This window comes from Tachyglossus aculeatus, chromosome 5, assembly GCF_015852505.1.
Source record: "Tachyglossus aculeatus isolate mTacAcu1 chromosome 5, mTacAcu1.pri, whole genome shotgun sequence".
NCBI classification, from domain to species: Eukaryota; Metazoa; Chordata; class Mammalia; order Monotremata; family Tachyglossidae; genus Tachyglossus; species Tachyglossus aculeatus.
This window is the reverse complement of record NC_052070.1, coordinates 104,459,791-104,472,071: the sequence shown is the minus strand read 5'-3', so window position 1 is coordinate 104,472,071 and position 12,281 is coordinate 104,459,791. Positions and strand designations below refer to the sequence as shown.

Genomic DNA, 12,281 nt, shown 5'->3' with positions numbered 1-12,281 from the left:
GAGTTCCAAATCGTACCTTGGATTCTGTCCTCATCAGTCTCCTTGCATTAGTAACTGATCCAAGAAACATCCAGCAGTCAACAAATGAAAATTCAGGATGGTTTCCCAATTCTCAGTGTGAAATGATAGAAGAAAAGAAAATTTCTGCTCTGAGAAGCAGTATGGCCTAAAGGAAAGAGCTCAGGCGTGGGAGCCAAAAGGGACCTGGGTTTTAATTTTGACTTCACCAATTACCAGTTCTGTGACTTCGGGCAAGTCACATAACTTCCTTGTACCTCAGTTTCAATTAGTCAAATGTATTATTTCATTCATTCATTCAATCATATTATTGAGCACTTACTATGTGCAGAGCACTGTACTAAGCACTTGGAAAATATAAATGAGCAATAAAGTACAATATAGCAAGCACTGCAATAAGCACTTGGGAGGGTACAATACAAGAGAATTAGCAGACACATTACCTGTCCATAACAAGCTTATCTATAAAACGGGAATTCAATACCTGTTCTCCCTCCTATGTAGACTCTCAGAGCCTCATGTGGGATTGGTACTGCGTCTGACTTGATTATTTTATATCTATCCTAGTGCTTAATACAGTGCTTGGCATATAGAAAGCGCTTAACAAATACCACAGTTATTATTGTTGTTCTTATTGGTGATGGTGGCAAAAAGCCCTCTCAATAACTAGTTCTTTGCCACCTTCCTCACAGTCCTCCACTTTGTACATTTAAAGGCAAAGTTCTGTTCTTTGTATTCCACTGGATATTTAAAGCCATTCCTTGAGTGTTCAGAAATATGTGTGTCTCTCAGCCTCTAGGGGCTAGAGATTTCCCCAGGCAAAAGAGAGTGCCAAGGAAGTCTAATAATTTATTTTCATTTCGTCAAATTCTATGGGTCTGATTATGAAAGAGGTAGATGGAAGGAACAGAAGAGGTTGCAGCTATGTTTTCCAATTCTTTTCTTGGAGCTTCAAAGAGAAAATAAGAGCATGAAACTTCAAAGACAAAGCTTAGAGAAAGAGAAAGAGCAGTTTTCTCCACTCAAAGTCCTCACAGTAGCTAACTCCCCTGTTTTCCTTAATGCCTGTGTCCCATCCTCACAACCTGGCGACCCGTCCAGGGCCGGGGGGGGGGGGGGGTCGAGGAAAGGTTTACAAAACAGCGGGAGGGCCGGCAGGAAGGGGGCACTGGAAGAGAAGATGGCCCCGGGGCAGTTTAGGGGTGGCTAAGTTGCATTCCACAGCCAGTCCAGCCAAGCCTTGAGGGCTATCCCACCCACCACAGGAAAAGCAACTGCTTCAGGAACGGGATTCCCTCCCGACCCCCACCCAGCTGGATTAGGGACAGAGTGCTAGAGCCCCCAGGATCCAGATCCCTGCCCTGGCCCAGGGGCTGAGAGAGGACAGGGAACCTCTGCCCACCAACATGACGAAGCACTTGTCGTGGCTGCCGCCCGTCTTAGAGATCAGCTCATACATCAGCCCCCACCGCTTCTCATTCAGTTCCATCACGGGGTTCTTGCCGTGCTTCATAAGGGCGTGGCTCAGTGGAAAGAGCCCGGGCTTTGGAGTCAGAGGTCATGGGTTCGAATCCAGACCCCGCCACATGTCTGCTGTATGACCTTGGGCAAGTCACTTAACTTCTCTGAGCCTCAGTTACATCATCTGTAAAATGGGGATTAAGACTGTGAACCCCACATGGGACAACCTGATCACTTTGTATCCCCCCAGTGCTTAGAACAGTGCTTTGCACATAGTAAGCGCTTAACAAATGCCAATATTATTATTATTATTATTATTATTATTATTATTATTATTATTATCTTATCTCTATATTCCATCCACCTTTGAATTTCCTGAACATTAATAGCCATTCATCAAAAACTGGGGATCACAGAGGTCTCCTTGTGAGTTTCCAAAGGACTTAGACAGGAGACTGTCCAGAACAGCACAGGATCTCATTTTACCTTGAATACATCACATTCCAGAGAAATAATTTTGTGCTCTGTTCTTTCAGATGGAGACATTTTTTCAGCCAACTCAGGGTACAAAGCACTGTCTTGAGCATAAAGGGGAGGTGCAACTGCCAGCCTGGGCTGAATTGGGGTCAGCAGTAATCAGTCTGTCGGTAGTATTTATTGAGTGTTTACTACATGCAAAAGCACTGTTCTAAGAGCTTGAGAGGGCACAATATAATTAGCAGAAATAGTCCCTGCCCATAATAAACTTACATTCTAGAGGGAGAGACAAGGTCCCCAACTTCTGGGGCCCCTGAAATTGTTTCCCTTTCAACAGTTTTTGTCACTGAATGTTACGTTCTTCAAAAATGTTCATCAAATTATTTAAAGTGCTTTTAAATCAAATCACATTAAAAAAATACTTTGCCACATTAGATTTCAGATGTTAAATTGCTTGATAATTTTCTTCAAATTATTTCCCAAAGGTCCCTATGTCTTTTTCCTGCTTCAAACCAGGCCTCCAAAGCAAACACATGTACACATGACAGTTACAGGCAAATCAACTTGTGAAGAAAACCCAGTTTTACATTGAAGAGGATGACTGTACTCCAGGGGCTTTTAATTTGAACCATGACCACCTCAGCCCCCACAAGACTAAGTAAGCTGAGTATCTATGGATTTGACCAGTCCTCCCAAACTTCCTAAATTCAAAGCCAATCACAGCCTTTCTGGCCATTAGAAAAGTCAAGATTCTACACACGTGGTCTGTTTAAGCACAGGTTAAGGGGGACTTGAGTACACTTTTATGACCTGAAACTTGCTCAGTAAATCATTGACATTTATTGAGCACTTACAGAGTGTAGAGCACTGTATTAAGCCCTTGAACACTGTACTAAGCATTCACACCACGGCTATGGCCTGAAACTCTTTCCCTCCCCTATGAAATGTACCAGTCCACTAATCCCTCCTTCATTTCATCTTCTCCAGGAATCCTACCCCAAGTAAGGATCCTATCCAGGTTCTTCCATCCCAAAGCTCCTTATTGAGAGATTATTGTGTACAGAACACTGCACTAAGCACTTGGGAGAACATAAGTCAACAAAATGCATTTATCAATATACAGATTGGTGGTATACATTGATCTATACACACTGCTGATGTATTCAACTACATATTAACCTCTCTTATTTTATATTCTTGCCATTATCAATTGCATCCTGGTTCTTCTTTCTGCTCTCACTATTGGAAAATATCTGTGTCCTCCCAACTCCCCCATTACATGTATATGCTCCTTGGGGCAGGGAACGTTTGATCTGTTGTATAGTTCTCTGCACACAGTAGGATCTCAATAAATACTACTGACTGATTGATTGACTGATTGATTGAGCCACCCAGGTCTCTTAAGAATTGCAGCTGCAGTTAAGCGAATAATGGTTACCTACCGAAATGCTGAGTTTATAGAAACTCAAACTGATTAGCAGAAAGTTCACCAGAGCTGACGAAAAGCACACCTCTGATAAGTCACAACTTGGCCTCTTACATGGGTGTGTGGGGAGAGAGAGAGAGAAACTCTCCACACTTAAGTCCTTACCAAAAGCTTTAAAGCACTCATTCACCTGGTTCTCTCCTACCTCACCTCGCTGTTCTTCTACTACATCCCCGCCCACACACTTAGCCCCTCAAATGCCAACCTACTCACTGAATTTAGATCTCATCTATCTCATGGCCGACCTCTCGCCCAAATCCTGCTTCTGGCCTGGAACACCCTCCCTCTTAATATCTGACAGACAATTACTCTCCCCACCTTCAAACCCTTATTGAAGGTAAATCTCTTCCAAGAGGCCTTCCTTGACTAAGACCTCCTTTCCTCTCTCCCACTCCCTTCTGGGTCACCTTGACCTGCTCCTTTTATCCATCCCTGCTTCCATCCCTACAACACTTACGCACTTATCTGGAAAATTTTATTTATATTAATGTCTGCCCCCCCCCCCCCCACTGCGAGCTCCTTGTGGACAGGTAATGTGTCTGTTTACTTGTTGTATTTTACTCCCCTGTGCGCTTAGTACAGTGTTCAGCACACGATAAATGCTCAATAAATATGATTGACTGACTTATTCAGAAGGGAGAGAGGCACACACAGGTGAATTTCTCCTGAGGGCCTTGATAAGGTCCCAGATTCCTGGAGTTCAAGATGGAGTTGGGCCTTTGATAGGTTGTGAAGAGAGACTTCTCAGACCCTGGGTAAGACACACATTCATTCATTCATTCATTCATTCATTCAATCATATTTATTGAGCACTTGTGTGCCGAGCACTGTACGAAACACTTGGAAGTACAGAGCACCTGACCATAAGTACCAGAGCTAAATCAAGATCGAAACTCAACATGGAACCCAGCATCGACCTTCTTGAGCCTTGGGAAAATAGCCCACACCACCCAGACTGGGGCCATTACAGTGGTGGCCCTGACCTACTTCCTTTCAACAGACTACTGACCCACTTCCCACAACTAATCTGTCCTTAAACCACCCTTCCCCCACAGTCTTCCTCTCTACTCTTCCCTCTGAGATTTTTTTTTTTAATTATATTTCTTAAATGCTTATTAAATGTCAGGTAATATACTAAGTGCTGGGGTAGATTGAAGATAATCAGGTTGGACACTGTCAATGTCCCATGTAGACCTCAAACTCTAGATCCTTGAAACTGAGGCACAGAGAGGTTAGGCGACTTGCCCACGGTCACACAGTAGACACGTGGCAGAGCCAGGATTAGAACGTGGATTTTCTGACTCCCAAACCTATGCTCTTTCGACTAGGCCACCCTATTTCTCAAAGTTTTATCAGCAACTTCAAAGTCTTTCTTCCTTCACCAAAGATTGGGAACACATCTTTCTTTCTGACTGGTCGCTTCACTTGTGGCAACCCTGAGGTAAGCTTACTCTACAGGATCTCCATGGAGGAGTGGAGCAACACTAGAACAAGCATACCATGCATCCCACCATGGAGGGACACATCTCCCCCTCAGCAGGACCCCTCCCATTAATGTCAGCGCTAATTTTTCTGACATGGAGATGACTTTGCTTTTTCTGTCTTGAAATTGTTAAATAAGATGGAGAAGTCCAGCCTTACTTTGGAGACCATCTTGCCAAAATCAGCTTGTCTGGTCATTTTACTTCAGGTCTGGTAGAGCTACACTCATTCATTGTTCATTTAGTCACCACTCGAAAGGGTCTCGGTAACACTTTGCTCTCCCATGCTTCTAACATCCAAATCCTGTGGACCGACTCAAATCCTCCCAAGCACTCCTGACCCCCAAATCACGACACAGTTCTTTGATTGTCTTAGCTCTACTGAGCCACGTAATTCTTAATGCGAGCAAGCATTCCACTGAATCTTCAAGCCACTCACTCATGTCTCTGGTTCCCACAATAGCATGAGATTAGGATTCAAAAGTGGGTCCTGCAAGATGAGTTTGACTGTGAGACCCATGAGGTTCACAGACTGATTCTAACTGGATTATCTTGTATCTAGTCCAGTGCTTAGTACATTGTTTGGCATTGATAAATGCTACAATTTTTATTACTATTGCTTTTGTTGTTTTAAGAGAGTCCACACCTTGAAAAACATATTCCAAGTAGTAGAGAAGGAGAATTGAACAGCCCAGTCCTTGCCCTTTCCCTTACTTGGAAATGTCTTTAGGTCAATACCAAAAGCTCCACACTTTGAACAATGCTTGGCACATAATAACCACTTAACTAGTACCATAATTATTATTTGAAGGCCCTAGAAGCAGAATTCCTTGCTCCCCAAGCCCTAACACCCTCCCTCGCCAGCCTCCCTCATCCCCTACCCCTCACACATTGCCAGGGAAAGCCCAGGGGATGATTAACAAATTCTAAGCTTAATCAATGTCACTTTCCTGGAACAGCAGACCTTGATTTGATAGACGAATGGTGAACAGGGAGACGATTATGATCATGAAGTCTAACTAGAGATAAAACTAAACCTACAATCACTATTATTCACCCTGGGGTTCGCTCATCAGTAATTCATTACAAAATGGAATGGAGTTTTGCAAGAGCAGGAATCTTATTAACTTCAAACCATTTTTCTTAATGGTGGAGAAATGTGGGATGGTTTCATGCTGTTCAAATCACAGAGCTAGAAGGAACCTTAAGTTCCCTGCTTACTGAACATATTAAGCACTCAATAAATACGATTGAATGAAAGAATGAATGAATGAATGCCCTTTTGTGTAATCCCCGCCCTTTCCTGACTAAACTATCCAAAACAGATGAGTGTCTAGCAAACCCTAGGAGGGAAATATATTGTCCAGTCTTGGAAATTCAGTCTCTTTCCCTCTCCTTTCCCCTCTTTTCTCAGCTAACTTGAGTGATATACTGTGAGCCCGCTGTTGGGTAGGGACTGTCTCTATATGTTGCCTACTTGTACTTGCCAAGTGCTTAGTACAGCGCTCTGCACACAGTAATCACTCAATAAATACGATTGAATGAATGAATGAATATACTGGTAGTAGCAGGTTGTTATTTTTTGTGGGGTCTGGGGGGCTGGTTGGAGGAGGAGTTAAGTATTTGTTAAGTTCTTACTATATGCCAAGCACTGTATCTACCCTGTACCTTCCCTAAGGTAGATACAAACTCATCAGATTAGACACAGTCCATGTCCCACAGGGGGCTCACAGTCTTTATCCACATTTTACAAATGAGTTTATTGAGACACGTAGAAGTTAAGTGACTTGCCCAAGGTCATCATTTAAGAATGAGCTTCTGGCCTTGAGGAGATTTTCAATGGGTTTTATTTGTAGGCTATTTTAAATAATTGTAAAAAAAATAACCAAATGCCAAAGATTGGGAAACAGACCTGGCTAACTGGGAAATGCACTGTATTAAGCACTTGGGAAAGTGAAAAAGAAGCACGAGACTAAACCTCAACCCTCAAGCGTCCAATCAAAGGGAGCAGAGAAACACAAATTTATTTACAGTTAGGAGGAGAAAGGGAATCGAAAGATAGATAGGATAAGCAAGTGCCAAAATAGTACAGCCCACAAAACTATATCCATATGTGCTATTAATTGCTGCAAATAAAAAAAAAATACTGTAGTTTGTGGTTGGGAGGATATGACCCGATGCAAGACATACCCTTGGAGAACCCGTGATTTTCCTCAGTGTCACTAATGGACTCAACATATTTGGTAGAAAACAAACCAGCAACTTCTTAATTTGGAGGAAAAAAAAACCATGCAACCCAATGAAGAAAGGTTGGACTTTCTTCTCTATTGCCATTTTATTCCCTTTGCACTTCACTGTAGGTACTGAATAAGATCCCATTTCTAAACAACTCAGGGTGTGTATTGCAGTTTTCCTTGAGTCCTCTGGTGGAATCTTCACTGAGGGATAGGATAGGCCTAAGTTAATAATAGCATCTGTTCCTCTATTCCCTCAATAGCTTTTCTCAAGCAACTACTTTGTGCAAAGCACTGTACTAAGGGGCTGGGAAAAACACAAAGATAATAATAATAATAATAATAATGATAATGGCATTTGTTAAACACTTACTATGTGCCAAGGACTGTTCTAAGCAGTGGGGTAGATACAAGATAATTAGGTTGCCCCTCAGGGGGCTCACAATCTTAATCCCCATTTTACAGATGAGGTAACTGAGGCATAGAGAAGTTAAGAGACTTGCCCAAAGTCACACAGCTGACAAGTGGCAGATCCAGGATTGGAACCTACAACCTCTGACGCCCAGGCCCGTGCTCTTTCCTTTTGGCCACGTTGCTTCTCCTGAGAATGTCTTGAGATGAGAATTAGACACAGTCCCTTCCCCTCTAGGGGCTCTCAATCTAAAAATGGGTAGGGGTAAACATTAGTCACAGACAGTTTAAGTAATGATGAAACAATAAAAACACAAAACAACAGCGTATTTATTGAACACCTACTGAGTGCAATGCATTGGGTTAAGCTCTTGACAGTGAACAAGAGAAATAGTACTTAGACTGGAGTTGAGAATGACATAGTGCTCTCTGAAGAGATGGCGGAATAGGAAGCTGTGGATTAGGATTGTTTCAAGTCCATCAGGGTTAGTTCATTGTGGGCAGAGAATATATCTACTGACCCTATTGCACTCACCCAAGAGCTGAGTACAATATTTTGCGCACAGCAAGTACTCAATAAATATAATTTATTGAATCATCGATTGTCTTCCCATCTTCCAAGGTACTACATGGTAGTGTAGTCGAGCGGCCCAACTCTGCATGACACTTCTCTGACACCATTTCTCTCATTTCAACTCTTCCCAGTTATAAACTGACAGGTCACAACTCACAAGGGTCTAAACATTTCTAAACTGGGGAAACTATGAAAATATGCTATTCTTACTTTCTCCTTCTCAGCACCTGGGATTTCTGTTAAACAGATAACAGTTAAGGGATTACAGGAAGCATTAGAGGGTCAGAGAAGAAATAATTGGAGATCTCCCAATCCAAGCCAACATCAAAACCCATTACTGCACAGAAAAATGTTCATTTGCCCCTGGGAGTCACTCTGTGGCTCCATACCTTTCTCAGGGCATTCTTCACTTCTGTGTTCCTCAGAGTGTAGATCAAAGGGTTTAACAAGGAAGTAACAATTGTGCAGAATACTGACACTGATTTATCCACAGAGAAGGTGATCTGAGGCCGGGTCTATATGAAATTGCAGAGGCTATAGAATATGGTGACCACAAGAATGTGGGAGCTGCAGGTGGACAGGGCTTTGCATCTCCCATCAGCCCCCTTAGACCTCAGTGAGTACAAGATAACCGTGTAGGAAGCCATGAGCATTACAAAACGCAAGGTACAGAAGCTCCACTATTAGAAACAAAAAGAGCAGGTTTACAAAGTAAGTGTCAGCACAGGCGAGTTTTATCAAGGGTTGAAAATCATAAAAAAAATGATTGATCACATCAGGGCCACAGTAGGGTAAACTGAGAGTGAGTAAAATCTGGGTAGAAGAATGCAGAAAAGACCCAAACAGGGCTATTCCCACCAAGATGCTACAGACACACTTGTTCATGATGGCTGTGTAATGCAGGGGTTTGCAGATGGCCACATAGCGATCGTGCGACATCATAATGAGGATCAGTGTTTCCAAGCAGCTGAAGAAATGGAGGGCAAAGATCTGAGTTATACAGCCATTGAAGTAGATGGTCTTCTTCTCAGAGAGGGTGATGACGAGAAATTTTGGGGTCGTGGTGGTGGAAAAACAGGCATCAGAGAAGGACAAATAGCTCAGAAAGAAGTACATATGAGATTCAAGAGTCTGACTGGTTTTGATAGTTACTATAATGAGTAACATAGTTGCAACGTAGAGAATTATGAAGACTGCAAAAATGATTTTCTGCTCTGCTGGATCATCTGTCAGCCCCAGTAAAATGAATTCTGTCATACTGTTTGTAATCAACATTATTTCTGTGCTCAGGGAATGCACCCAAATGAGAAATTCATCACCTACAAAAAGAGAATACAGGAATGAAGATGAGTACAGATTGTAGTAGCATGAGAGAAGAAATGTGGCCTAATGGAAAGAGCACGGACATGGGAGTCAGGGAACCTGGGTTCTAATCCCGTCTCTGCCACTGGTCTGATGTGTGACCTTGGGCAAATCACTCAACTTTTCTGTGTGTCAGTTACTTCATCTGTAAAATGGTGAATAAGACTGTGAGCGCCACGTAGTACAATCTGATTCCTTTGTATCTACCACTGCTTAGAACAGTGCTTTGCACATAGTAAGCACTTAACACCATAATACCATAATTATTATTATTATTATTCTCTGTGCTTCAGTTACCTCATCTGTAAAATGGGGGTGATGACTGTGAGCCTTACGTTGGACACAGTGAGCCCTATGTGGTACATTGGCTGTGTCCAACCTGGTTAGCTTGTATCTACCCCAGGACTTAGTGCAATGTCTGGCACATAGTAAACACTTGACAAATACCACTCAAAATAGGTAGCATAATAATAATAATAATTACAATTATTACTATAGCTTGATTTTATCATGTTAATCAGCCAATCAATTTAATAAGAAATATAAGTTCAATACATATCAGTTGCTACCAGGCAATTCAGCAGTGGGTTTGAATGTGACTCTCCAAAAGAAAAACAGTAGAACTTTGATGTTAAAGGCTCTCTTAATAAACAACAGATGTGCAGCGACCAGGTAGACTTCAGAACTGAATGTATGCAAAGGGATGGATTAATGCTAGCAGCATTCTCTTCTCTCCTATATGCCAGTGGTCTCATAAACAAATTGTTGGGCACAGGATGAAGCACACTGGGAAACACATGCAAGAATTTTGCCCAAAGTGACCTCCTCAAGGTGTCAGTGCCGTGCTGTAGCACCACAGACTACCATGGAAATTTCCAGGGCAGCCATCACAGGAGCTTCTGCAGGTTTCTCTACCCAGTTGGCCAGGGATTTTCAGGATTCCTGCTGAGCCTGTCCACCACATGAGATGCCCCCTTTTCATGGTGTTTGTTAAGTGTTTACTATGTGGCAAACATTATTCTAAGTGCTGGGGTAGGTACACGTTAATGAGATAGCTCTCTGGTGATAAACCTTCAATATTGATGGAATTGACTCAGCAAACATTCTACTGCTTCAGCTGTTACAACCTCTCACCACGGTGAGATATAAAACTATGATAGAAACATGAAAAATGAGGGTAAAGAGATAGCCTGAAATTCGAGAATTTAGAATTCCTCACTCAATCATTATGGATGCTGGTTTCCTTCGGTAAATACAGAACTTCACAAATGAGGAAAATCTGCAAAGACATCAGAACCAAATATTCCAGGCAGGACCTTTCCAAGCGTCAACGCATCACAAATAGTGAAAAAGTCGGATGCCTTTTCTACCTTTCATGACAGTCAAAATAGCAATAATAATAATGGTATTTGCTAAATGCTTACTATGTGCCGAGCACTGTTCTAAGCCCTGGGATAGATACAAGGTTATCAGGTTGTCCCACCTGGAGCTCACGGCCTTAATCCCTATTTTAAAGAACCTGAGGTACAGAGAAGTTAAGTGACTTGCCCAAAGTCACACAGCTGATAAGGGGCAAGCCAGGATTAGAACACATGACCTCTGACTCACAAGGCCATGCTCATCTGGTCCTATGTGGGGCTTACTATCCTAAGTAGGAGGGAGAACACATATTGAATGCCCATTTTTCAGAAGAGGGAACTGAAGTGCAGAAAAGTTGAATGACTTACCCAAGGTCACACAGCAGGTATGTGGAGAAGCTAGAACTAGAATCTATGTCCTCGGACTCTCAAGCCCATGCTCTTTTAACTAGTACATGCTGCTTCTCTAACAAAATGATGATGAGCCTTAAAAATCCACATTATTCTCCTCCAGCCCAGTCCCCACTCATATTCCCTGGCCAACTGAAGGATTTTGAATTAAGTAGAGTATCCAAGTTCTTGGAAGTCATCTCCTTAGGTACAGTGTCTCTAACTTTGTCTAAAATAGAGTTTCAGGGGCTGGGAAAATGCATCATGAAAGAGTGAGGGGGACAAAAGGAAACGCATTTTTAAAAATTGAGTTTAGGGAGATATTCTAATTCACTCTGCCGACCAGAAAAAATGCAATTGTGGCAAGGTGAAAAACTTCAGATCTGGAGTCTTAGCAGTTAGCTATCAAATCCAATAGGCTATTTGTATATTTTGCTCACCTCAAATTTTCCAAGTTGCCTAATTGTTTTCGACTTCCACAGGCTAGAACATCTGAATGATTCAGCTGGGAAGTGACAGACTTGACTTCACTGTAGAAAATGATGTTGTCAGTGCTCTTTAGTCTCCTTCACTTAAACTAAGTAAATACTCATACTCTACTATTTCTCCTTTTTGTAATTTTTCTTAATCTCTCTCTCCCTGCCTTGAGTATAGGCTCCTTGCAGGCAGGGATAATGTTTACCAACTTTTTCATGGTATAAGTGCTTGTTATGTGTCAGACACTATTCTAATCACTGAGATAGACACAATCTAATCAGGTTGAAATCAGTCCAGGTCCCACATGGGGCTCACAGTCTTATTCCCCAGTTGACAGATGAGGAAACTGAGGCCCAGAGAACTGAAGTGATTTGCCCAAGGTCACAGAGCAGATAAGTGACAGAGATACTATTAGAACCCAAGTCCTTCTGGCTCCCAGGCCCATCCATGCTCTTTCCACTGGGTCATGCTGCTTCTCTGTTGTTCAGTACAACTCTATTGTATTGAAATTTCCCAAGCACTTAAGCTCATTGTGGACAGGGAATGTGGCCG

At 42.3% G+C, this 12,281-nt stretch overlaps 1 protein-coding gene across 1 annotated transcript in view; it reads right to left on the bottom strand.

The window, feature by feature from the left end:
* Positions 1-5,855: 5,855 nt before the first annotated feature.
* The window catches only part of LOC119928870 (olfactory receptor 4C11-like), a 64,915-nt gene continuing 58,489 nt past the window's right edge, over positions 5,856-12,281 (bottom strand). Inside the window, exons 2-5 of the mRNA XM_038747372.1 lie at positions 10,639-10,655; positions 8,767-9,461; positions 8,532-8,657; positions 5,856-5,942 (exon numbers count right to left, since the gene is read on the bottom strand). Coding sequence (XP_038603300.1) covers positions 5,856-5,942; positions 8,532-8,657; positions 8,767-9,461; positions 10,639-10,655 — 925 coding nt within the window. The remainder of the gene's footprint in view (positions 5,943-8,531; positions 8,658-8,766; positions 9,462-10,638; positions 10,656-12,281) is intronic.